The sequence below is a fragment of the Rhinatrema bivittatum genome, chromosome 11, assembly GCF_901001135.1.
Source record: "Rhinatrema bivittatum chromosome 11, aRhiBiv1.1, whole genome shotgun sequence".
Taxonomy (NCBI): Eukaryota; Metazoa; Chordata; class Amphibia; order Gymnophiona; family Rhinatrematidae; genus Rhinatrema; species Rhinatrema bivittatum.
In genome coordinates, this window is record NC_042625.1 from 23,714,331 (window position 1) to 23,741,804 (window position 27,474).

Sequence of the window (27,474 nt, forward strand, 5' to 3'; positions counted from 1 at the left end):
GGCAGGCAGGCAGGTAGAGTGCTGAAGCAAACCGGGATCGAGGCAGGCGGCAGGCAGGCAGGTAGAGTACTGAAGCAAACCGGGATCGAGGCAGGCGGCAGGCAGGCAGGTAGAGTGCTGAAGCAAACCGGGATCGAGGCAGGCGGCAGACAGGCAGGTAGAGTACTGAAGCAAACCGGGATCGAGGCAGGCGGCAGGCAGGCAGGTAGAGTGCTGAAGCAAACCGGGATCGAGGCAGGCGGCAGACAGGCAGGTAGAGTGCTGAAGCAAACCGGGATCGAGGCAGGCGGCAGACAGGCAGGTAGAGTGCTGAAGCAAACCGGGATCGAGGCAGGCGGCAGACAGGCAGGTAGAGTGCTGAAGCAAACCGGGATCGAGGCAGGCGGCAGGCAGGCAGGTAGAGTACTGAAGCAAACCGGGATCGAGGCAGGCGGCAGGCAGGCAGGTAGAGTGCTGAAGCAAACCGGGATCGAGGCAGGCGGCAGACAGGCAGGTAGAGTACTGAAGCAAACCGGGATCGAGGCAGGCGGCAGGCAGGCAGGTAGAGTGCTGAAGCAAACCGGGATCGAGGCAGGCGGCAGACAGGCAGGTAGAGTGCTGAAGCAAACCGGGATCGAGGCAGGCGGCAGACAGGCAGGTAGAGTGCTGAAGCAAACCGGGATCGAGGCAGGCGGCAGGCAGGCAGGTAGAGTGCTGAAGCAAACCGGGATCGAGGCAGGCGGCAGACAGGCAGGTAGAGTGCTGAAGCAAACCGGGATCGAGGCAGGCGGCAGGCAGGCAGGTAGAGTGCTGAAGCAAACCGGGATCGAGGCAGGCGGCAGACAGGCAGGTAGAGTGCTGAAGCAAACCGGGATCGAGGCAGGCGGCAGACAGGCAGGTAGAGTGCTGAAGCAAACCGGGATCGAGGCAGGCGGCAGACAGGCAGGTAGAGTGCTGAAGCAAACTGGGATCGAGGCAGGCGGCAGACAGGCAGGTAGAGTGCTGAAGCAAACTGGGATCGAGGCAGGCGGCAGACAGGCAGGTAGAGTGCTGAAGCAAACTGGGATCGAGGCAGGCGGCAGACAGGCAGGTAGAGTGCAGAAGCAAACCTGAGTCGGAAACCAGGAAGACAAACGAGAACGTCACTGAAGCAGGTACAGGAACGGAAGGCAACTAGTATTCGGAGAACCTCGTTGCAAGGCGTTTAGTCGGAGACTGGACGCCGGTTAAATGCAGTCCGGAGCGTGACATCAGCGAAAGGGGCCGTCCTGAACTTCCGGGTGCTGGATGCACATAAGGGCCCTCCTCGCGCGCGCGCGCGAGGTAACCAGGGGGGCGGAGCTTCTGGCGGCCTGGACGGCGTTCTCCACATGGCGAGGCAGTGGCCTGGTGGCCTACGGGACCGGAGCCCCGGCGCGGTCCTCCGTGGACCAGGACAAAGGTAAGCGGACCCGACCCCGAACATGGGGGAGGCGGTCGGGACCGGAACAAAAATATTCCGAGAGAATATGTCCCGGAGAATGCTTGACCGATAACAAAAAGAGAACGTGCAGTGTTCAAGGTGTTCGCAAGACTGGTAATTTTTAAACTCTCAATTACCTGCCTGCTTCGACAATTGCCTTAAATTGCTAGGGGCAGTGATGTCAGCAAGAGAAGCCCACCCGCTCAATCTGATTGGCTCGTATTGTGCGTGACGTCATACCCAGTGCATGAAGCAATCAGACCCCATGATGTTTTTGATGGAACCCTATGAAATAAAACTTCAAACAAAAACTTCAAAATTAAAATTAAAAAAAAAATAAAAATATATATATATATATATATTTCAATATTGTGATTGGGAAACACTATTGATACAAGGCTGTTTCCAAGGACCTAGGGGAATTGTAAGGGCGCCTTTTAAAGAATTTCACAGGATAATGGATTGAAAATGAAATGTTTGATCAGTGTCATCCAGGGTTGCTTGTCAGGTGTGCACACGTTAGAATCCAGGAAGGCAAGTGGGAAAATATTTTATCACCTCTCATAAAACTGGGTCTCATAGCTATTACCGGCGGAAGCCAAAGAGCAACTGGGGAGAATATTTTCGGAAAATGCTAAATGACTTCCTTTGTATGAGCATGGTAAGTAGAATTTATGCTTGACTTTCTCGTTTTTTTAAATGCACTCTGCCCGCTTTCTTTCCCCCCCTATATGCAGTAGAATCATGTCACGTTCTGCAAAAGTCGAGTCTCTGATCGATGTCAAGGAAAAAGAACCGGGCGAGTTTGATCTGAAGAGAGTCCACGCCCAGTTTAAGATACTGGAAGAATCTCGCAAGTCTTTCACCAAGAGGACCCAGAATGCCATCCGATTCCAGCAGTAAGTACCCCTTAGTTTTACTCGGGGGAGGGTGAAGGGCTGCAGGCACACGGAGCCCGCTTAAAGCTGCAGCAACGTGCAAACTCCATAACACTGGCATGAAGAATTTTCCAAGCCACTTATGCAGGTGCAGTTCGATTTCCGCAGGCGATTGCCCCCTCTAACCACTCTCCCTCAAACTGGCGGAAAATAAGGCTCGCAGGTACGTTGTTTTCCAGGGGGGTAAAAGTCCCTGCACAAGTGTCCCCAGGCATTTCGTAATCACAGCAAGCCTATAAACTGGTGCAAGGGCTGCGCGCGCAAAAAAACCCCGCGTAAACATTATCCCGGAGCTCATGCTTTGAAAATTGCTTCCTTTTTTGAGTGTCTGACTTGGGCAATGCCTGGGAAAGGGACTTTAGTGCTCCACCAAAGACTGGGCCTGGAAACTCTCTTTAGCCACACACGGTGGTCATCTCTGCCCAGCCGCTTTGCCGGTTTTTTTGAAAATAGAATTGTCTCCGAAATAAATTCTAGAGCTCTGCTGATGTGCGCGCGGGAGAGCTGCGGACTTTTCTATTCTGGTTTGCAACATCTTATTTTTTTTTAATTTTATTTTACAGGGAGGAGCTATCTTTATTGCAACATGAACATGATGAAATTATGCTGAGCATAAACGTTTTGAAGAGTCCTAAAAATGTTACGCTAGACAGCAACAATGTCATAGATCTGAAGGTCCTGCTGCAGACCAAGGATGAATGCGATTCTTTGATTAGGCAGGAGAGAGCGCTGATTTTCAAACTTGATAATGAGGTAAAACCAAATCTTTCATCTCCTTAAAGTCCTTCCGGTTTCTTGGCATGCTTTTCGTTAATGCCATGGCTCACTGCGGGCAATCGTAGGGGGCTTCATTTAGTAAGCGTTTTCCCTCATAGCCATATAGGCCGATTCTCTCCCGACGTGCACCCAGCCACCTCTCCTGGGCGCGTGATCCTGTATTTAAATGAAGGGCCATGCTAAAAGGAGGCGCTAGGGACGGTAACGCGCCCCTAGCGCCTCCTTCGCCCAGGAGAGGTGACTGTCAGCAGGTTCAGAAAATCGACGGCCAATTTTACGAGTGTCTATTTTCTGAAATAGACAAAAAAAAACGCAGCTAAATATTTGGTACAGGCAGAATGCACATTTTAACTCAGGAGGTGAGGAAGCATTCCTGACAGATCACTGCCACCTCCACTTAGGCTGATAAATCGGTATTTATCTGGCAACAGGAAGCAGCGGCCAGATAGCTGCACAAGTCGGTACTTATCCGGCTATCTGGCAGAGGTCACGGCTACTTAGCCGGATAGGTGGAGTTCTCAGCTCCCTCCCACAACCCATTGCTACAAAAATATGCCTGGGGAAAATATTAGTGACTGGCAAAGCCCCATCACATGATCATCAGAGATCCTGCTCTTAATTTGTGATGGACAAATGGACAGAAAGACAAGATAGCTGTGGAACTATGTGCCTGGGTGGATGGTTTGAAACTCCCCTCCCCCAACCACTCATTCCCTTTGTTCATGGGCCCCCCTCCCACATTTCAGAATCCTTATTGGTATCCTGCAGTCCAAACCTTTCCCTCACATTCCTCTCCACCTCCGAACCCATCCACGCACCCTCCAGTCCCTTCCTCCATGTTCTCCCTTGTATCTGCCGGTCTGTAAGCTTCTGTATTTCTTGGTTCTCTCTTTGAGCCTTCCTTTCCTTTCCCTGACAGCTGCCATGGCTCAGAGCTCTCTTCTCATTGGTCTCCTCCATGGCATTTTCAAATTCATAATATTTCTTTTTTGATGGGGAGGAGGGGGGGGGGGGGTGAGAATTACTGGTGGTGAAAATTGAGCCTGGACTCGAGCTACATCCCTCATAAGGCGGTGCCCACTGGCAACAGTTGTGGGGAGAGGGAGGCAGGGGGCACCAACTTGCTTTAGCAGCCTCTTGGAAAACATTTGAGCACAGGGGTCTGGGAGCGCTCCTGTGCTGAAGGACGTGTTTCCTGTTACTCTGCCACGACCCATGCAAGGGGCAGGGTGCCGCTAGGCCTCCCAGGCCCCTCGGTGAATTTGTTTTCCAGTTTGCTGGTGCTGCAGATCGGCGCCACAGCGGGAGCAGGCCCAGCCGCAGGCAGGGCAGCTGGGATGCTCCAGCCACTGTGAAAATTTGATGCCGGAGGCAGTTACCTAAGTTGTCTGTGCTTGAATCTGCGGCTGCTTGCACTTCTAGTCAGCAGCCTAGTTGCAGCCTAGTTGCAGTAATCGACTTGTGACGCAACTACCAAAAAAAAAAAAAGATCTGATCGTTATTATGTACTCTACTGCAAATATTGACTTTCAGGGAAAACTGTCTCAAGCTACAGAGCCTGTAGGACATTTTATTATGTTATGTTAGGATATTCTAATATATCGCCTTCCTTCAACCCAATTTCAACCCAAGGTGGTTTACGAAGTTATCAAATACAATAATTCCATCAGCAATTCTAAAAATAATATAACTAAAATATTTTCAATCAGATCAAAGAGATGGATGATAAAATTTCTCAAGAAAAGAATATTCTGTCGAAGATTAAAAGCCTTCAGCAAAACAAAAAATTCCAAAAGTGGATTCAAACGCTGGAGAATCGACTAAATCATGTAAGTAAAAGGCCACAGTGTCGCCCAGGTAATGTGAAAACCTTGCTGGATTCTTGTAGATAGATAAACACGGTCTTCCTTTTAGGAGCAGGTGCTCTCAGCGCTGGCTCTCATGGGCCCCAAGCTGGTCCGATTTTCAAGATAAACACGAGAAACATTTGCGTGTACTTAGTGTAAGACCCCGGTTTGTTTGCGTTGTTTTGCTTGACCTGAAAACCCGACCATGAAGGCTGGTTCGGGGGCTCGGCACAGACAAGGCAATCTTCAAAAGCCATTTCCCGATTTATCAGGGTGAAAGGGCTCTTTTGAAAATTGCTACCTTCCATGTGACTAGCGGTAGGTGCGTTGTACCACAGGGCCCATCCTGGTACCAGCATTGTGTAGAGTTGGGGTAGGTCAGGGGATGCAGTGACGTGCATAGTTTAGCATTTTCAAAACTATGCATGCTCTTTTTTTTAAGAGTAAAAGTATTTGCAGAAAAAGGAAATGTGAATGTCTGCAGGTACTTTTTTTCCCCAGGACGATCTTCAAAGGAAGATTGCTGCAAAACCCACCAGGTAAAAGTACCCCTAACTTGGCATCAAAACACACCCTTTCAAAAATTACCCCTAAAATGGAAGAAACCCATCGGTACGTCTGGTCTTCAGTCACCCCCTGTTCTAACGAATCTTCTCTCCACGTGGAGGGCATTGTGTGGGACTGGAACAGTCCCGTTACCTGACTTTGGTCACCACCCTGATGGAGCTACGTTACCACAACTGTCTTAGGCTGTAGTGGCAACCCAGCTTCACCTCAGCCGGTGGGAACAGTTTTACATTGTTTGTAAGGCTGTGAGCTGGTGCCCACTGAAGCTAGAATATTACTCTACAACCAAAAGTATGAAGAACATCTTGGCAAATGAGTGGCTCATGGGGCATATTCCTCCCAAAATTAAATAGAACTTTTTTTTTTGTTAATTTCCCTTCTGTGTGCCTCTTACAGGTTGACTTCCAGATCTATGACCATTGAGGGATATGTTTTCAAAGCCTTAGCTGGGATCTAAGCACGTGAAGTAAGGAGTTACTTACAGGCCCGGATTCCCAACTAAGGGGTGTAAACCTCTGCCTAAGGGGTGCCAGGCTGCTAGGGGTACCTCCTCCTCCATCCCAGTGGCATTAAGATCGTAAAATAGAATTGGTCCAACGCACCTCTGTGCCTTTAGGTGTAAGGACACCACCGTTCAGGAACTTACCTTCAGGACGGAGGAGACGGAGGAAGTGCCCCCTTCCATCAGAGTACAGGTTCAGCGAGGGACTGCCACCGCAAGTCTTCCTGGACATGAATTCCACAACGTTCACTCAAATTCTTCTCTGCCCAACTCTAACATCCCCACTTACTTGTTTGTAATCTTTTTATTAAAGATTTTCCACTTACAGCCACAACATAATTAAACAATATTGCACCACTGGTCATAGTGCAGTACTTCCATAACATTGACATCAGTAACTTTATTTTGATCACTTTTCCCACCCATGACCCTCGGGGCGGGCAACTATAGAGATCCACGGCCTGTGAAAGATACCCATGAATTCAAGCTGTATTGGTACAAAAATGAGTCTGAAGGGGGGGTTTCAAGTCCCTTGATAAAGAGTCCAGACGCAGTGACTTGTCAACTGCTTCTTCTTAGATGATTGTAGCATTGATCTGTGCTCCAACATAGACGATGACCATCTGTCAATTGTCTGATTTAAAACGGAGATCCAATTAGACAAAATTAACCGTAGAGCAGTGGTTCCCAACCCTATCCTGGGGACCCCCCAGCCAGTTGGGTTTTCAGGATCCCTACAATGAATATGCATGAGAGAAAATTTGCATGTTATTGGTGCATGCAAATTTTCTCTCATGCATATTCATTGTGGAGATCCTGAAAACCCCGACTGGCTGGGGGATCCCCAAGACAGGGTTGGGAACCACTGCCGTAGAGCAATTTAAACAATGGTTTGTAAAAAAAAGCTATATCCGAAGAGCTGATGGCTAGCATCAGGTCATGGTGACCTAGAAGGCAAAAGGCTGATGACCGTAGAGAAACATAAATTTTAATAGAACTAAAGACATTTTTTACATCAGTCCAAAACTTTTGGATGCAGGGACAATCCCATAAACAGTGCATTAATGTGGCTTTGAGCTGAAAACATTTAAGACAATGATCTGATGTAACACTACCTACAAGATAAGCTTTATGCAGCCAGAAGATCGTTCTATGCAAAATTTTTACATGTATTTCCCAATACACTGCTCCCATCACAAATCACCCCACTTGTTTCTCACAGTTAAACAGGTTATCTTACATCCTAGGTCTTTCCACAAATTGACTGCTAGGTGTGCATAAATAGAGCATTTAGTGGAAGAATGCAGAAATTTGTAATACAACGATATAGACACTTTAGGTTTGACAGACAAATGAAGAAATCGTTGAAAAGGCCCATTAGTTAAAGATCTAATATCATCCACAGGGAAGGCCCTAACACAACTGACAAACTGATCAGAAGCAGTGAGCAAAAGCGATTGACAGCAATCTTGAAAAGAGCGAATCCGCCCGTCCTGTAAAGTAATAAAAGGAGTTAAATAAGCGAGTCCCTGCTTATAAAGATATGCAAAATTATTACTATCCCAACTTGGTAAAAACCGAGGACTTCCCCATAAAGGTAAATGCAGAGATAATTTCCATGGTAATCCCAAATGCACGCCAACATTTCTGCATATAGCTTATTAATAAAGATTGAGAAATAGATAAGATGATAAAACATCATTATGAGAATGAATCAAATACATTAATTTATAAGATTTCACAAAATCCTGCTCCAGCCACACCATCCAGTTTTCTTGATCTGAAGGACATTTCATCCGTGCTCGTAGAATCTGCAACAGGCAGGCCTTGTTATAAAACCGGAGATGAGCAACTCCCAAACCCCCTGCAGCCCTGGGAGCAGAGGAAACAGAGAACTTCATCCGTGCTCGTTTAGCACCCCAGAAGAACGGGGAACAGATTTTTTTGAAAGAAAATAATATCCTGTTTCTTCAGCAAAAAACGGTACCATATGAAGGAAGTAGAATAATTTGGGAATCAAAACCATCCCACCCTGCAGCGATAAAGGGAAATGCTTCCAATTTCTTCTGAAAATCCAGAAGGAGCGATGTAATATTACATTTATACCAATCACCTGGGTTTTTGTGTATTTTGACCCCCCCCCAAGTACTTCACAGTATCTTTCACCCAAGCAAGTGGGAAGATTTGCCATAGAGCACATAAATGCCCACCAATATCCATGGCCTCTGATTTGGAGAGGGCTAATAATAATCGCTGTAGATTAGTACTGGGTTTTCTTCCAAACACAATTTCCCCTAACGCCTCTTTTTTACTGCGGCAGCCCATTTAAATATAAAACTGGGCGCCTGGGAGAGATGCTTCGGCGCGCCTTAGGAGAGTGGGTGCTCAATCACGAGTGTTTGTTTTCTGCGCGCCGATATTGCGTCGGCCTGTTGGACAGCATACTGCAAACACTCCTCCCTCAAAATCAAATCTACGCTGCCACACTCTAACTAGGGCTAGCACTCCCCCCCCCCCCCCGCCTGGATTAGGAGATCGACGCTCACAGGCAAGCCTCTGGGGGAGGGCCTGTGCAGGAATGGTGTTTCCACCCAAGTTGATGTAACTCCGAAGGGCTGGGAACTAGGGCCCTCTAGTGGCTGACTAGTAGGTCTGCCACGTGTGGATTCTTTCGACTGGGGGCAGAAAGGGGTCCCCTCAGGTCTCAGTGCGGGATTACTGACTTCCTTCTCCTGAATTCCCTGGGTGAGGTGAATTTCTGTACACTGTGCACCCAAGCAAGAGGCAGGGACCACTGGATTAGTATCCAAAATAATAACTTTACAATAAATAACTCTGGATTGTTAGCACAATAATTATACGTGACAGCCCCACAGTCTTTCTGGCTCTTTGGTACAATTCTCTGTTTTCTATCTGTGCAATAGTCTTTTGGAAAGGCAGAGGCCGGGAATCCAGCCACCCTCCTGGCTTAGGTTAAGATGGTGATCCTCCTTCGGTCAGGACCTCTTTAGTGGATGGGAAAACCCTTCCCAGATGGCAAAAATCTGTCTCTGCACAGAGAGTGAATTCCTCTCTTTCCCCGGGGGTGGTGAAGACTCCGATTGGATGTCCTCCAATTATGGACGAGTTCTTACAGTGAGGTGTCTTGATGGGGATCCCTGGTGGAAGGGTCATGGATGGACCTGCAGGTTTCACGGGTCCACAGATGGGTAGGAAGAGAGGCTGAAAAAAACCCCCACTTCCTCCCAGGCCTTGGAAAATCAACTTCCTCTGTATCCCCAAAAGCAAATAACACCGGACATACCTTGTAATAGGTCACCACCACTTCAGGGGCAGGTATTCCCTATCCCTGGGTGACCAGAGCACAGGGTTCCCCCGTCCCTGTGTCCTGGAAAGGCCCAGGTGTAAAGCAAGGTCTACCAAGCAAAATATCCAAAAAATCCAAATTAATCTCTGGACAAGCACTCTGCACCTCAGGTGGGGAGAACAGCAGTGGAGCCCTGACACGCGCTGGAGAATCTCAGATGGCTTCCAAGGCTCCAGGTGGGCCCAAAATGCAAGTCGGGGAAAAATCTCCAATCTTCCTCTCAAACTAAGACTTCCCCCAGAGCTCTGCTATAAAACCTCCCGCAGGCGGTGTGCATTACCTCGCCTGCAATGGGAGGGGCTGCCACTGAATGGATCCTCCCCCTAATTATCTCTCTAACTGCACTAACACGTATGTCCCAGGGCTTACTGGTAACCCAGAAAAATGCCCGTGTTACACCGCTATCAACAGTCTTAGAGGAAAGTGGGGCCTTCCATCTTCTTCTGCTCTCTTCATTTTTATTTTTTTATTGGGGGGGGGTTGGGGGAAGGTAATCGATGCATCGAATTAGTTGGTGACTTCGTTAACGGTCATTCCCCGTCTGCCAATATTTTCACAGGCAACAACGAATTTTGACAAAACAATGACCAAGAATGCCAAGCTTAGAGAGGAAATCAATAATCTGCGATTTGAAAGAGGAATATTTAATAGCTTCTATCAGAAATTTATTAAAGAACTTAATCAACAGAAGGTTTCTATGAACAAGGTAATCAACCAGTCGCTGGAAGCCCAAGATGAACGGTACGTTTACGGAGATAACAAAGTGTACCTGCACGGCTGGGGAACAGTTGTCGGATTCTAACTTAATAATTAACTGCTCGTTATATTTAGGGACAGAAACAATCAGAGAGTTTGTGGAACGTGAAAAGGAAGATTTTCCAGGAAAGGGGATGGGAGGGGCAATGATGAAAACTTGTGTACGGGGAGGGGGGGGGGTGTAGAAGTACGCGCTCTGCTGCCCGTTGCATGAGCTTTTCTGTGTGGGGGAAAAAATGGGCAGAGTCAGGTCCTAGGAGACAAAATGCACTGGGAGGTTGCACGTTTAAATCTACGCATGCACGTTCTACCTTCATTTTTACAGGTAAACTGGGGGCAGTGTCCACAGGTACAGACATCATCAGCCAGTGCCATTCTGCATGCTGGGATTGATCCTGCTTCCCAGGGACCATGGCTTTGGATTTAGGGTGCTAAGGGGCCTGGGTGTCAGGGGATGGGGTGCTATGTGGGGGGGGGTGGAGGGGGAGGTAGTGTGTCAAGGAAGGCGGGCAGTGCTTCATTGAGGAGGGGGATGAGGAACAGAAGACCATTGGCCTTATAATGGGGATAGTGGGTGGGCGGAGGGCGTAGGTCTCTTACTCTGCGCTTATTGCTTTTTTAAGTAGCACAGCATCAGTGCTGGCAACACAGCAGTGGCCCAAACTAAACAGATATCATTGATATTTTACTGTCATTTTTAAATGACAGCCAGCCATCTTTACATCGCATGAAAAAATCATTTTTTTATTGTATTTCCTATTCAGTTACAGTTCTTATGGCATAATATTTTGGTGGGATACCAAGAGTATGCCCTAAGGAAACAAAAAACAAATCATTCAGCATCCCAGAAAGACAGTGCAAATATGCTTTTTGGAGTGTGACTGACAGACGAAACATGCAAACCTAGCGATAACCATTAAGGTCTAAAGGTTGACTCGGCTGAGATGCTTGCTCCTGGTGTCTAGCACTGAGATGCAGCCTTGTACACCCTTAGCGGATAAATTCTTGCCAACTCTCACAGTAATTAAAATAGCATAGTAACATCGGAGTTGGCAGCAGATGTGAGGGGACCTGCCCAGTTGACCCCGCCTAGGTTGTTAGCATAGACCCTATGCAATCTGTGGTCTAGTCCCCTCTCATCCCCCTTTTTGGTTGCTTCCGCCTTTGCTGGTAGAGCATTCCAGGCGCTTTGAATTTCCTTTGAGCCTCCTGCCTTCTTGCTCCACCTCATGACCCATTGCCCTTGAGCTGCTGCTTCCATGGAAAATGCCGTCTTCTTAACATGTTTGGCTGCTCCTGTGGTGGCGTACTAGATCACCCGCTTGTAGGTGCTAGCTGCAGCATAACCATGCAGTACAACGCAACATATGTTTTGGTTTTCAAAACTAGACGGAGGTGTGGACTAAGCGTTGTTTTTTTTCCCCCAAGGGTGGAAAATATAACACCCGTACTTTATATTTTAATTGTCAACCCAGCAAGCTCAGGAGAAGCCAGCTTTCTCTTACCACTGATTTCATTGCGAATGTACCATACATTGGCCAAGATGTATAAGGGGAGGAGGAATAGCCTAGTGGTTAGAGCAGCGGACTACAGACCAGGGTTTGAGTCCTGCTGTCGCTCCTTGTGACCTTGGGCAAGTCACTTTACCCTCCATTGCCTCAGGTACAAAAACTTAGATTGTAAGCCCTCTGGGGATAGAGAAATACCTACAGTACCTGAATGTAAACCGATGTGATATCCCAGTTGAGATCAAATGTCGGTATATAAAAAAATAATAAATAAAAAAATGTATAAATGGATTTCCCCCCATTTTTGTATCTATGGGAAAACATGTTTGCTACACCTGGCCTGTTACGTCGGTCTGCGGCATATTAAAGAGACAAACGGGAGCTGACAACGCAAAGAGCGGTGTGCATTAGGATTTATAACCCCGAGGGTGGTTCACAATAGAATTAAAACATAGCAGTGTTTTCTGGATGAAAACGACACCTACCTAATTCTGGAGTACCGGCACTTGTTTCTTTGTCACTAGAGATTTGGCAGTAGTGGGTCACTTTTCCTTCCCACTCAGGTTTGTCCCTTTGAAGAGTGAGTGAGTGAGTGTGGGGGGTGGGGCGGGGAGCAAAGCAGGCACTCGGATTTGGATTATGCTAAAAGAACCCATCCATATCTAGGGCGGAGATACAGGCGAGGATCTTTGCCATGAAGGAAAGGCGTGCCAAGGAACTGCTGCACTACAACGTGGAGATTAGGGAACTGATCCGCATCTTTGAGCATGAGAACAAGCAGAGGATTTTCATGCAGGCCAAGTCCTTCGACCGGTCGGAAATTGAGAGAGAGGAAGTTACAAAGAAAAATGAAGGTATGAAGTGCAAACATTCCTCCCCTTTTCAGTTCCTAAGGTGGCTTAAAACAATTAAATAAAAATACGTTACAAGAACACATGGCTAGCATATAAAGTGCACACATTTTTCTAATGCTTTTCCTGACTTTATATTTGTATTGAATGCTGGAGGGAGATCCCTTTCTCCACTTCTTAGAATCCGTTCAGATATGATTGCTAATAATTTGATACTTCGCCAAGAAAATGTTGTAGTAAAGAGATGCGTAGCTTACCCGTGGTGATTTCTCTAATAAGGGGCCACTGAAAGAGAACAAACAACTGCTCCATTAATCTTAAAGTTTTCAGTAGATGTACAGTGCATTGCTTCTAAGTTTTTAGGCATAGGAACTGCATCTGTATCATGAATTGGGAAAGGCTAGACACAACATTTTGGTGCTCTTTCTAAAGCTGTAATACTTCGTGCATCCTCGTGTATATAGTTTTGGATAAAACAAGGCAGCGACTGAATCATCCAATGCAATGCTTTTATTGGCTTGCAGAAGGGAGCCTTGTTATTTCTGTAACCGGGTGATGCGCATAAGCCCTTGGCAGGCCTGCAAGTCCATTCAGGCCTGGGCCCAGGGCAGCACAGCTCTGGAAGTGGCAAAGTTTCAGGGTCACCAAGTGTTGTGGAGGATCCAGGCCCTGTTAGGTGGCACAGTGATGCGTCCCACTGAGGGAAGCAGAGTTTTGCAGCTCTGGTAGTCCATAGGGGCCAGAGAGGCTTTTGGTGCTATCTCTGCAGCTTTTGCTGGCAGTGAAGGTTGTGATACAAGGGCCGGGCTGCTGAGACGCTCCCACCCCTGGCCACCTCTGAACTCCCATAGGAAAGGGAGGGCCAGGGGTACATCAAATCTAATAAGCAACCAAGAACAACCGTGCCTAGGAGTGACAAAAACCTACATCCATCACTGATCACAGTTAAGTCTCAAAGGTTTCCCTGTTTATTCTGTGCCAAAGCAGCAGTGCCTCCTACTCAAAGCAAAATTCAAATCAACTATAGGAAGGTTTCAGAGTCACCAGGTGCTTTGGGTGGTTTTTTTTGTTCTTGACCTGACAGTTTCCTCTTCTTCCTTTCCACTTCCAGTTCATTCAGAACCAGGACTGGGATTTAGTCCCACGAGCCTTCATTTGCAGCCACCTGGGGATTTATATTCCCCCCACCCTCCACCAAATACCTCGTCAAGTCATGGCAGCGATGGTCCTCGGACAGGGGGCTCCTTCCCGAATCCTGCAGTCCAGCCACTTGGTGTCACCCTTTAGCAATGAGTGCAATTCCCTCCCATCCCCCCCAGGGATTGTGATCCCTTCCTCCGCGGCAGCCCCAACCCCAGCTAATCCAGGGTGCAGAAGACCCAACTTGGGATTTGAACTGGGAACCTCACTCGTCACCGAGCCACCAGGCCAGCCCAGGTGCTTTTATTTCTAGTATGATCTCATTTTATAAAGAAAGCGGTTGCTAGTAAATTTAATAGAAAGCAAGAAAATGGTTAGTGAGTCCATATTGTCCTTTTTCTTTTTCTTTCCATCATTCCCCAGTCAATCGGGAACTCCTGAATAGCTGTTGAAATTGACATTGCGTTGTTCGTGAGGAAGAGACACTGCTGCTTTAATGGAGCACCAGCAAACTCTTATTTAAGAATGTATTTCCTTGCCTTCTTTTGGCATAGCAAATTCTAAGTTCCATTAAAAAGAACAAATCATCTAGAAGATGACCTTTTATAAGATGGTATATGAGTCTCGCTAAGCCCATTGTTATGGCACATGTGAGATTTCATCAGCTTTGCTCTTGCTATGCTTGAGGAAGTGAATCGCCCATGTGGCTATTGCTCATTATTTGTCATAGATCACATGAGCAGTCCATAAATCAACTCCATCTTGATGTCCGTGTTTTGGGGGTTTTTTTTTAGCCTTTGCTAAAATAAGAGCAAAGAAGCCCAAAGAAGAAACCATTGAGAGTTACCAAGCGGCTTACGAACGCTTAATCAGACTGAGCGGCCATGAAGATGTTGAATCCCTGATAGATCAGTTCAATGAAAATGAGGAGAAGAACTTTGCCAGTTTCAATTTTGTGAATGAAATAAATAGTGAAATCGAGAGACTCCAGGTAGAAATCCACAATATTGAGGTAAGTCATCGGTTGGCTGTTTGGCCAAGTAAATATAGAAAAACAGAGGAGCAACGCCGAATGGCCCATGTTGAAATCCCAGCCCCCTCCTTCCTGCCGCCAAATTCTCACTGTGTGACTGTGAGTGGATTATCTAAAAGAGCAGCACTATCCAGGTTGCTCAAAATGTCAAAAGCTAACACATTCACAAGCAACACCTGTTGAATGTAATTCATCCAGGCAGGGAATCTGAGTGGAACTTATCGAGGTAAAATGATAGCTTTTATATTTAATATCTGGATATGTCTGTGCTGTATATTTCTATATCTGGCATAACATATTAACTGCATTAATGTTCAGGCTAAAATAAGCAGTTGAACATGGAATAGGGGAGGTTAATGAATGTTATGGACCTCCTGACATCTTGCTTCTCATATTATGCCTCTTCAATGGTGGATTCATTATTCTACTGCTGTGCCCATCATTCAAAGTTGATAATTTATGAGAACTGATGAAGACCTAGAATTGGGACAACAAACCCAGACAATGAGAGAGGTTCCCACCTCTGGAAATCAGAGGGCTACATCAAAAAATGAGAATAGATTCCAAATCTCCAGGCTCACGAATCCTAGATGGCAGATCATGAAAGCTGATTATACCTGTTTCTGCTATGCACGTGCACCATACACACATGAGGCTGATTTGATTTGGGTTTGGTGATACACAATGGGCTAGATTTTCGTATCTACCCCCGATTTTATAATATGCGCATGTTATAAAATCCAGGGTCAGCGCCCTAGGGGCGCCCCCATGGCTTTCCCCGTTCCCTCCGAGCGGCTCGGCGGGAGCTTTCCTTCCGCCCCCCCCCCCCCCCCCGCCACCTTCCCCTCCCTTCCCCTATCTAACCCGCCCCCCCAGCCCTACCTAAATTCCCCCGCCTACCTTTATTTTTTTATTTATGCCTGCCTCTGGGCAGGCATAGGTTGCACGTGCCGGCACATGGTCCCCGGGGCCAGCGGCAGTGGAGAGGCCTCTGGCCATGCCCATGCCCTGGACCGCCCTGCCCCGCCCATTATTTCAAGCCCCAGGACTTAGACGCGTCCCGGGGCTTGCGTGCGTCGCCGGGCCTATGCAAAATATGCTCGGCGCGTGTATCCCCCTCTACGCACGTAAATCCATCTGGATTTACGTGCGTAGGCTTTGAAAATCTGCCCCAATATGTGCAGGTAGGTATAAGCTAAAATTGGATGCGGAGATTTAACTATAATTTAATCTTCTATGGATTGATGCGTATGAAAATTAAACCTGAGATAAAAACCTTATTGATTTCTGACCATAAGGGTCAATCTCCCTGGGACCTACATGACACTCATAAGAGTTAACATATTACTGTATGTACAATATTACTGTTAATATTAAATATAAAAGGGATAAAAGGTTTCTTAAAAGTATTCTTCTTCCTTTTTATGTATGCTTACGTCTTCTGTAGGATGAAATTGCTAACCTGAAGTCCCAGCAGCATATCCATAGCGGTGAAAGGTACCAAAATCTCAAGCAATTGGAGGTGAGAATAATCTTAAGAAAAGTAAGCTTGGGAGAGGCAATTTTCAGAAGCCATTTACCCGGGTAAAACTTCCTGGCCCTGTTAAAATCATAAATAAACAATTAAAAAAACCAAAAAAACCCCCACTTCCTGGCCCTAATGTGGGGATCAGCAATGCACCTACCTTTAGCCGCAATCTCAGGAGGCGTTTCCCGGGGGCGTGGTTAGATTGGGGGAGGGAAACAATGCACGAAGATTACATTTTCAGACCTACTTGTGGTGTTTCCAAGAGGAAAATTTCCTGCAGAAAAAGCAGGTGGAAATCTTTGCTGGGAACCTTCCTCCTGCGCGGTTTTCAAAGGGAATGAGAACTCATATTTTCCCTTTTGAGACCCTTTTGGTATATTGAGGTAAAGAATAAGAATCTACACAGGTATGTTTTGAAATTTGCCCCCTATACGTCCAAAGTACTTCTTCACCCAACAGTTGCTTCCATGCTGCATACTGAGCGTCAAATAGGCCTCTCTAAAGGAATGATCCGTACTGGAGTATCCGAAGGGCACCGTGGAACTTGGCTTTTCCAGGGCACCAAGCAACTGGGAGCCGAGTGAATGGGCATCGTCCGCTTGGTTTCCCTTTTCTTTTTATCCTTCCACTAATTGGCGGGGGGAGGCATTAGACCAAGTGGCTCAGCTTAGCTGGCCAAGTGAAGCTGATTCCTAGCCAGATCCAGCTTCCATTTGGGTGACTCATTTTAGGTGGCTAAACCTAGCTGGCTAGCATCAAAAATCTGCGCTAGCCCGGCTAAGTTGGAAGCCTACTGCAACCACAGTTCTGGGGCTGCCCTTTTTTTTTTTTATTGGATGACTAAATTTAGCCACTTGCTGAATCTAGTTGGCCCCATTTAGCTGCTCTGCTGGGTGATAGTTTCACCCCCAAATAATTTAGCCAGCTAACTCCTGAGTTAGGAAACGAGATCCATCTGAAAAATCCACCCCTATAGACAAGCTTGATTATCCGAATAAAATGATGTAATCAAACAGCAGTGAAAATGTAACTTTCTGCATGAATGAAGAACGCGTAAGCAGTGTGGTGCATGTTACAGGAGCTTCCAGGTGGTGAAATACAGATTCACACGGAAATGGGTGCTATTAACGTTTCCTTCTATTTAAATGAACAAAAACAGAAGAATGCAACAACCCCGAAATAGTGGCCTATCGCATGACAGATTTTTAGGATAGATGGCTTTTCCCAGTCCTCAGAAGACCTCTGTTCTACTGCATGTCCCTCATCTTTATCTTGGGGAAAACAAGATATTCATGAATCTAGCTTATATGCATGGACATGCCCTGCTGTCATTTGCACATGAGCAGGATCGTGTACTGTACATCTTGCTGATATTGCAAAAACCACCAGTGGGTGCATGGAGGCACCAAATGACATTGTAAGCTCGCCCATTGTACCTGAATTGTAACTCATTTTAAGCACAAGTTTGGGGAGGTGAGTAATTACATAAAAAATATATATATCCATATCCAAATCCTCCTGGCTCTCACCTCAGTTGTGTGCAACCTTGAGGAATCGTCATTAAAATGACACAAAAGTCACTAGGTTGTGCATCTCCGTTAAGGTTTGTTTGTTAATTCTACCCCCTCCCCCTCTCATTTTTCCTTCTTTGCACATCCCCCCTCTCCCCTCTCAGCATGCTCAGGTGACGCACGTGCCCTTGCTAGCAAGGAGCGCTGGAGAGAAGTTCTCCTTTACAGTTTGCCCTGGACACTGCTCCTTCGGTGACGGGGGTGGCTGAAGTAACAGCAGCTACCATTCCTGCATGGAATCAATTTTGCGGTGCACGTAACCCCTGTCAGACAGGAGATGCAAACTTTGGCAAACATTGGCCCACCCGTCTCTTGCTTAATATTTGGATTGACTTTGTTTTATGGTACTAGGAGAAACTGCGGAAGACCATTGAAGAAGCTGACCTCTCCGAGCAGTCCTATAAGGAGGTCAGCAAGATCATGGACCACCTATCAAGTGGTATCCACACCATATTCACAACAATACAGTGCGACGCATCAAGAATCAAGCTGCTGCTTGGAACCAGTGAGGGCATCACAGACCACAATCTCATGCATTATTTCAGTAGGTATTATTAGTAGGAGTTTCTGGGGTTACAGTAAGGAACTTTATGACGCATTGCTTAATATCCCAGCTGGCTAAGGGGCTGGAAGGAAAATCTCCAAAACAGGGCCCCTCAGTGCCAATCTTAAGTCAGCTGACGAACACACGTTCAGAGGTTTTTGGGGAGCTCGTGTGACTTTTTATTGTGCTGCATGGCCAGTCGAAATGCAAGGTTCATGGACTTTAACCACGTCCAGCAATAAGAATATACCTTCACATTTATAGAGCACTTCCCATACAAACGGGAACCTGAGGCACTTTTCTGCATAATTTAGAGCTGTAGCGGCCCTCAGTTCCAGGAAGGATAACGGTACAGAGCATGCACACGAGCTCTTGTATCACACAGCTGCTTCTGCAGTGCACTGGGACTGGATCTTATTGCCCAGGTGTGGCTGTAAGAACTGATAAATTGCACAGAGGTCATGTGGCTTGCCTAGGACCCCAGAGGGCTGGGACCAAGACCTGGAAGATAAGAGGAGTGCACCAAATGCAAAAACTCCTGAGCTTCCCTCCTGCAAAGTATTCACAATGAATCACCCTCCTTTACCCCTTCACAGTATCACTTCATGGTCCTCGAGCCCGAGCTTGGCTCTGTAATCAGGCCTCCGCTTAGAGTCCACAGCAGAGGCTTATCCTCTGGCACCTGTACATCCTACAAGGTGAAATATCAAATGCTTATACATAAATAAATAGAAATTATATGTGAGCAACTGATTTTGTGGGGCAATAAAGACACAGCGATGGTGGTAGAGAAAACAGATTTACTGCAGTTGTGCTACAGAGCAAAAATTGCTCCAGTTTTGCCCACAGTGTTTTTTTCCCATTGAATGTCCTGGGGCATTTGCTTTGTGGCAAATGTTTAATAAAGCTGCCGAGAGAGCCTCATGATGCTTTTATATACATTTTGTTTAGCTGCAACTTTTGTTTAATGTAAACCGATGAGATGTTCCCAACGTTTATCGGTATATAAAATCTTCTAAATAAATAATACATGTCTTCCTCTCTATCATGCTGATTATATTGGGGCGGATTTTCAGAGCCCTGCGCGCCGGTGAGCCTATTTTACATAGGCTCACCGGCGCGCGCAGAGCCCCGGGACTCGCGTAAGTCCCGGGGTTCTCCGAGGGGGGCGTGTCGGGGGCGTGTTGGGGGGCGGGCCCGAACCGCGCGGCGTTTAGGGGGCGTGCCGGGAGCGTTTCGGGGGCGGACCCGGAGGCGTGGTTACGGCCCGGGGCGGCCCAGGGGCGTGGCCGCGCCCTCCGGACCCGCCCCCAGGTCGCGTCCCGGCGCGCAGGAGGCAAGCTGACGCGCGGGGATTTACGCCTCCCAGAGGGAGGCGTAAATCCCCCGACAAAGGTAAGGGGGGGCTTAGACAGGGCCGGGTGGGTGGGTTAGGGTAGGGGAAGGGAGGGGAAGGTGAGGGGAGGGCAAAAGGAAGTTCCCTCCGAGGCCGCTCCGATTTCGGAGCGGCCTCGGAGGGAACGGGGGTAGGCTGCGCGGCTCGGCGCGCGCCGGCTATACAAAATCCATAGCCTTGCGCGCGCCGATCCAGGTTTTTAGCAGATACGCGCGGCTCCGCGCGTATCTGCTAAAATCCAGCGTACTTTTGTTTGCGCCTGGAGCGCAAACAAAAGTAGGCCTATTCGCGGAGTCTGAAAATCCGCCCCATTGTGTTTACCCACCATCTCTTTTTCTCTCTCTAAGGTCTGCCTATCCTCCATTACATCTTTTAATTTTTTTTTCCTACTCCAGATTTGCATTTTGTTTTCCCTGCTCTCACAGGAGTGGCCTATCTGGCCATGTGTCACGCCTGCAGCCTTGCGCTCCTCTTGGTCGTGCACGCTCTCTCTTCTCAGGCGGCTTGGTTCCCTTCCTGGGATCAGCAGCAGCCCCTCTCCCTTCTGGCCTCGCTGGCGCCTGCGCCCCCTCAGGTTTTGCCTCCCGGACTCGGGAGTTTCAGGAGCCCTGTCTCCGTGTCCTCGGCCTCAGCCTGTCCTGCCTGAACTGTAGCTCAGCTTCCCTCCCTGTCTTTTTTTGCCACTGTTGTTGGGGGGGAGGAAGAGCTCAATCCCTCTTTTTCGCTGAGCTCCTCTCAGGAACTCGTTTTGTGTGTATGTGTGTGTGTGTGTGTGTGTGGGGGGGGGGGGGGGGGGGGGGGGCGGTTTCTAATGTATTTCAGTTGCCAAACTTGATTGGTTTGTCTGTGCTCTGGGAATGTACTTTCTGGCCTTGCCACCAATCTCCCTTGTGTCTCCTGCACATGCCATCATGGTTGCATTAAATAACGTAGTGATTATTTTTTGTGCAAAGTCAGATAGTACTGAGCTCTCGGCAAATGATTTAAAAAAAAAAAAATGAGGCATTTGCACATCCTTCTCCAGTCTTAGCTTCAAACCACTGTTAGCACACTATTACCTCATTGGTTAATCTCATCTTTCAAAGCAAACCGTTCTATAATACAATCTCTGTCACCCAGGTGCTATAGAACAGAAAACTAGCGACTTACTGCAGATCGAAACTTTCCTGCGTCTCAAGAGTCTGAAAGGGCAGGATCCAATTCCCATCATTTCAATCAACCCCTTCTTGGGGGGCTCGGAAGTTGCCACTGTGGTGCCGTCAATCAAAATCACGTCACCGATCCTTGCAGAGGAAACTGAAGCTGAGCGTGATCAAATGGAAGATTCTAGTAGAGGAGAAAAACGTGGGCCTCAGTGGTCCTCAGCCTCCAGGCCACAAAGTAGAAGAGATTCAGGTCAGTGGAATCATCAGCTGAGCCCAACTAGGAAATAAATCTTTCCTGACCCTTAAACTGCTCCCTTCACTGTCTGTTTGCTCAGATAATCTTGATCAATAATGACAGATGAATTGTAGCTTAAGTAATCTTCAGGGATAAAACACCTATATTGCTCTCTTTTTATTTACCTTCTGCCATCCCTCTACGCAGCGACGGATAGTACAGTGGTATTTTCACAATCCTACATAAATACATTAGCATGTACATGCAGAAGTAGCACGTAAGCACTGGTTTGTGTATGCTCCATTTATCTTTTCTCAGGATTTCTCTTTCATTAAGATGTTGTAGACCTCATTTTACTTTTATGATTGTGTTTAGTTTTTTTGTGTGTCCTATTTAAAGGAGTTTTAAGTGTACATTTGTTTTATTCGATGCTGGTATTTATTCTGAAAGGTCTTAGATTTAGCGGGATATGAGAAATAAGTGCATGCTATTTTACAAACACTGAACGTGCGGGCGTATCTTTCTCTTCTCGTGCACATTTACTGGTGCAAGAAAGGGCGGTCTAGCAAGCATTCTGGGGCAGGGCTGAGGTGCGCGCTGTCTTATAAGAGATTGACGCGAATACGTTTGCCAGCCAATTTGCGTGATTTTACACCTGCTTACTAACTAGTGCAATTGATATCAGACCTGTCTGTTAATTTTCAGAGGGAGGCCTGGGTGAACTGGAGGGGGGAGTTCGGGGAAAAGAACTAGGAGGGCCTCGGTGGACTGGGTGAGCTGGCCGAGGTATCGGCAAACCTGAGATTTCAAGTCTGTGGCCATATTTTAAAATCTACCTGCCTCTGTGTGCAAATTGGGGTTTTATGCGTACCTGTTATATTTTTAAAAATATCCACTGGTATGCTTTATAAAACGGGTAGAGAAAGTAAGCGCTTTCAATGCGTTGGAAATATTTGCACGAGCTGAAACATACGCTGGTACTTCCAGAGCTGAACTGTGTGCTGTCTTATAAAACTGTGCAGCAGCCCTCTGCACAGGTTATAAAATACTAGAATAAATCTCCGCTAATCCAGTAACGCAAACAGATTTGGAAGTTATCCTGAAGGAGGGTCATTTTGTAATAGCACACATGGGGCTGAAGTCTGCATGCAGAAAGTACACGCAGACTTCAGCCCGAATTTTCAAAGCAAACGTAAGCGTGTAAACCCCCTCCCCCCTCTCGGGGGAAGACGGGCACACTTCCTAATCCTGTAGAGCACTAGTACACTCGGAACAGGGTGGGGGAACGCAGGTCCTGTGTGTTGGGGACAGAAACGGTTCTTCCGGGCCACTAAGAGTTACACAGCTCAGCGAAAACAATAAATTGTGCACACCAGATGTGTCCCTAAACAGAGAGAAAAATTTACAGGAGGAATTAGTAGTCCAAGCTCCAGCAGTTTTTACAAGGAAAAAGTGCAGAAAATCAATCCAAGCAATGCAGATGTTAGAAACAGCTTACCGTTCCTTCCAGACTTTGCAAAGCAGTTCTTATTCGGCTTAAATCTTCTAAATTCACTGAAAACACAGCACCAGGCGTAGGCAGCGCCGGTCCTGCAGGGCCACAACCAGGGCTGCTTTTCAGGATATCCACGGTGAAAACGCAGGAGACAGAGCTGCATGTGTTGTCTCCATTGTATGCAAATCTACCTCATGCATATTCACCGTGGATATCCTGAAAACTGGGCGTTTGTGGCCCTCCAAGGCCGGAATTGCCCACCCTTGCAGTACACTTTCTCCCACAAGCTCTTTGCTGTCCGGGCCAGGGGAAATGTATCGGGGTCCTTCAGTGTACTTGCGGTCTGGCTGGGTGGCCCAAGCCAAATCCTCTCGCTGTTTTCTGGTGGTTAGAAGTTCCCGGGTTCTCCCTTGCCACCTGGGGAAGAGTTCTTGCCGATCCACAACTGGAAGTCCAGGGCTAGGCAACTACCATTTGCTGCCTTCCCTGGCTTCCAGCGAGTCACCTGCTCCACACTCTTCTTCACAAATCTCCCGGAGATGCCTTGAAAAACTGCCCTCACTGAAGCACCCTTAATAGTTTATTGGCCCTACCCCCTTTGTCACTCACTGCTCGCAATGAGTGCCCCCTGAGCCAGCCTTTGCTGGAAAATTCCTCCTTTCACAGAACAGAAACGCCAGCCTTCTACTTCTAAGGGCTTAAGTACCCCTATGCAGGCAGAAGTCTGCTTGGAAAATTAGTGGGTAGGTGAACGCCCCTGGACGGCACACGCACGCGCACACACACATACACATTTCCGCCTGTGTGGGAGCAGACGCGAGCGTGCCCGCACACATTTGCACGCACACTTTTGAAAATCGCAAGAATATGCGTGTGAATGGTTTCCCCGCCTGAATCCCTGCACCCGGGAACGCCTGTGAAAGTTTTATGCACAGAATCACTTTCTGCACCACTTTCGTGCGTACATCCCCCCAGGGAAATGTTCAAAAGCCAACTTATGGGCATTAAACCAGAGATTTGCACATCCCAATGCCTCTTGAAGATTGGGCCCTACCAGAGCCACTTCGGTGGGCAAAGCAGCTCTTTGACTAATGCCCAGGCACAATTATGTGCGTTATTAAACGGACATGTGTCATTTTTTTCCCTGCACAGTTTAGAGACGTCCCTGTGGGAGGGGCTAGATCGGGCACAGTTTTGGATTTTGAAAACTACACTCGCGCCTTGTTTTCACTGGATAAACTACCCAGACCATTTTTTCCCTTTGGCAATCAATAATCGCAGCAAAACCACCTGAGTCGTTTTTCCTTTTGTTACCAGCACAGATTCCCACAGGTCAAAACTAACCTCCCCCAGAGTTTGCACCAATGCAGGCAGTTTCGACTGTTGGCCCCTAGAAGGCGAGAGTAGCTCAAAGTGACTGCCAGAGCTCCCACACGGGGTCAGGCATAGACGGGCAGAGGTTTGACCCAGGGAAAGTCTTCTCTGAGGAACTTACATTATGCGAGGGGTTGGCGTTTTCAACTGGAAGGCAAGACATTTGATATTCCACAGCCCTAAGTATAGGATATCATGTATATATTTGATAATATTCAGTCCTGAGTACAAGTGATTATTATAGTCCTAAGTAGATGTCTAGATATTATTTTTTTCTGAGACTAAATATTATTTATTTCTATGTTAGCCATGACTCTGGCTTTTCCTCCTCCCAGTTCAAGTGCCCCTGTTTTATTGTAACTTTCATTCACTTTTTCTCTCTTCGCCTATTGTTCACGTTGATGTTAATGTTATTGCACCGCTGTTTATTGTAAACCGATACAATATGATTGGTATCATGAGTGCCGGTATAAAAAAGCCCTAAATAAATAAATAAGTCTCCTAGGAACTGGATATTGTAGAGAGTCGTCATGAATTAAATCTTCCTTTTTTTTTTTTTTTTTGTAATCAACAGATTCTTACCCTATGGATTTCGATGAGCTAAGGAATAAAGTTCTACAGGACATCCACAATAAGGAGATGGTCTCCAAGTCTATGAATGAAGAGATGCCGAGAAGTAGCAGGGATAAGAAGAGGGCAGTCACTGCATAGAATGCAAGCTACAAATAAATTGCTTATTTATAATTGCAGTGGTATATGCTTTCTGAGTTGGGGGTTTGGTGATTAGCAACTGTTTAGAAAAATCTGTAAACCATAGGCCTTGGGTCTTGTACCGGCAGTCAGCCGTGGCGCTATAAACTCCGTGATTCTTTTTCTCTCATTCTTCCCTCATTTTGCATCCTCCAGACAACTCGCCCCAGGCACCACGTGTGCTATTGCCAGCCAGGAAGGCTTCCTCCGCCACTTACCCTCTTCAATTACTTTAGGAGCAGCCGCTCTTCCCTCCTTTCTCAGGATTAAGCACACTGTGGTCAATTTCCAAAGGTTTAAGATGCCTAACTTTGGGCCCAAAAGACACAGGATGGGAAAAAAAGGTTTACTGTCAGCCCGATCCAGTAAAGTCCGTGGGAGAGCGGACTAACGCCCGCTCTCCCGGCGCGCGCGATCCAGTATTTAAATTAGGCGACGCGGTGCAAACGAGGAAAAGGAGGCGCTAGGGACACTAGCGCGTCCCTAGCGCCTCCTTTTGGCCTGGAGCGGCGGCTGTCAGCGGGTTTGACAGCCGACGCTCAATTTTGCCGGCGTCGGTTCTCGAGCCCGCTGACAGCCACGGGCTCGGAAACCGGACGCTGGCAAAATTGAGCGTCCGGTTTTCGGCCCGTCAGCCGCGGGCCGAATTCAAAATTTTTTTTTTTTTACTTTTTTTTACTTTTGGGGACCTCCGACTTAATATCGCTATGATATTAAGTCGGAGGGTGCACAGAAAAGCAGTTTTTACTGCTTTTCTGTGCACTTCCCTGGCGCCGGAAGAAATTAGCGCCGACCTTTGGGCGGCGCTAATTTCTTAGAGTAAAATGTGCGGCTTGGCTGCACATTTTACTTACTGGATCGCTCGGGAATACCTAATAGGGCCATCAACATGCATTTGCATGTTGAGGGCGCTATTAGGTGCCGCGGGTGGGCCGCGTGTTTTCCTCCCCTTACTGAATAAGGGGTAAGGGAAAACACGCGTCCAGAGCAGGGTGACAGTGCGCTCCGACGGAGCACACTTTACTGGATCGACCTGTAAATCAGGCCCTTTGATACTTAGGCGCCTAATTCAGCCACTTTGAAAACTGGCTAGGACTGGGCATCAATTCAGGAGCCTAAAATGTGGGAGGCTGCTGGGTGGAACTGGTTAGGGAAAATAAGTTAAGCGCTTGGCACCGATTTTCCGCTCAGACACCCAAATCTAAGCAAATTAATTGCAGGCTTTAATGTAGGTCTCTAAGAAGATGATATTCAGAACGTTTATCTGGCTAAGTTTGGCAACTAAGCCAATCAAACACCAGGGTTTGAAATTTCCTGAGCGCTGAATGTCTCTGAGTTAGACAACTAAAAACTCCAGCTGAGTGAGCCTGATAAATGCCTTTATTCAGCGTTAGCCACCTAAATTTAGACGCACCTGAAACGTTAGCTGGAAAAACTTCCCGATAACTGGGTATGTTCAGCAGCATATCTGCACCACTAGATACCCAGCATCTCAATATCAACCTCAAGGTTTTAGGTATCTGAAAATGTGGGTGCCTACTTCGGTTTGAAATTGCCCTAAATTAAGGTCCCTAAAGTTTAGAAGCCTAACGGAAGAGCTGAATTTTTTTTTTTTAATTGACCCCATTATATTTTTGCAATATATCAGGCCAGGGGACTTGAACTTAAGATCATTCTAGTCTTTTAAATGGCATCCGTCTATCTCCTGCAATGTAATTAACCTTCCCTTTAAGATCTGTTTTCCATTTATCCCATTTGTCTCTCATCTATGGCTCCCACCATTCTCCCAATATTATTTCCACATTCTCAGCTACAGTAGACCAAGTACTCCAGTGACCGCCTGTGTCTGAGAGTGGGATACATATCCCTGCAGAGCCACTTCTAGCGCTGTTCTTTGACTGGCCACTAGATGTCACCAGAGCAGCAACATGTGATTAAGGCCTTGTTAAACAATGCTACTACCTCTGACCAGTCGTGTGAATTGTAGTCAGGTTTCTATGTGATGGTTCATGGTAAATCAGTCATTTCTTGTGGCTGCTCCTTTTTGAATCACCTGCTTCCTTTTGATTTCTCACTGGCGTTTGGCTTACAGAATTCTAGTATCCATTCTGGTCCTGGAGCAAACTGGATTCTCTGCAGGTATTGATACCTTTTATTTCATTCCAGTAAAAATGAGCTACATATGCAGTACGTGACCTTTCCAGATATTATTCAGATGATATTTGACCTGTGTGGTCTCAAAAGCTTAATCTAGTCTAATAAAAGGTATCCTGGTGTTGATCTGAAAGTAAAGTACATCCTGCATGCTAGGTGTCACGGTCCGGGTGGCTGTATAAGGGAATTCCCCCAACAGGAGCAGGGCAGGGTCTTATGCCTGACCAGCCACCTCCCCCTTGGCTTGACCCACAGGTTATGGTGGACGGCAGGACATTCTTGGAATGATGCATGGCCAGACGTGGTCAGACATAGTCTAGGTCCAAGCAGAAGTTGGGGCAGGCAGAGATCAGCAAACAATGGTAGGAGACAGTGTGCGTCAACAAGTGAAGATCAATCCTAGGGAGGCTGACAGGGAAGCAAGCATGCAGGGCAAGGCTACATGCCAAGCCAAGGCAAAGCAGGAGCAGAGAGAGATAAGCCAGGAACAGGGTACAACACTTATGGGCCAATACAGTAAAGTAAAGCGAATGCCCGCTCTCCCGGTGCACGCAC

At 47.2% G+C, this 27,474-nt stretch overlaps 1 protein-coding gene across 3 annotated transcripts in view; it reads left to right on the forward strand.

The window, feature by feature from the left end:
* The window catches only part of CCDC63 (coiled-coil domain containing 63), a 45,453-nt gene extending 20,691 nt beyond the window's left edge, over positions 1-24,762 (forward strand). For 2 of the 3 annotated variants that reach the window (XM_029572091.1, XM_029572092.1), the window contains exons 2-11: positions 2,179-2,340; positions 2,943-3,132; positions 4,866-4,985; positions 9,999-10,180; positions 12,370-12,557; positions 14,489-14,706; positions 16,175-16,249; positions 18,178-18,370; positions 20,886-21,161; positions 24,590-24,762. In XM_029572091.1, coding sequence (XP_029427951.1) covers positions 2,186-2,340; positions 2,943-3,132; positions 4,866-4,985; positions 9,999-10,180; positions 12,370-12,557; positions 14,489-14,706; positions 16,175-16,249; positions 18,178-18,370; positions 20,886-21,161; positions 24,590-24,726 — 1,734 coding nt within the window. In that variant the 5' untranslated portion in view covers positions 2,179-2,185 and the 3' untranslated portion in view covers positions 24,727-24,762. The remainder of the gene's footprint in view (positions 1-2,178; positions 2,341-2,942; positions 3,133-4,865; positions 4,986-9,998; positions 10,181-12,369; positions 12,558-14,488; positions 14,707-16,174; positions 16,250-18,177; positions 18,371-20,885; positions 21,162-24,589) is intronic. The other variant, XM_029572093.1, reaches the window with a different exon arrangement.
* Positions 24,763-27,474: the final 2,712 nt, after the last annotated feature.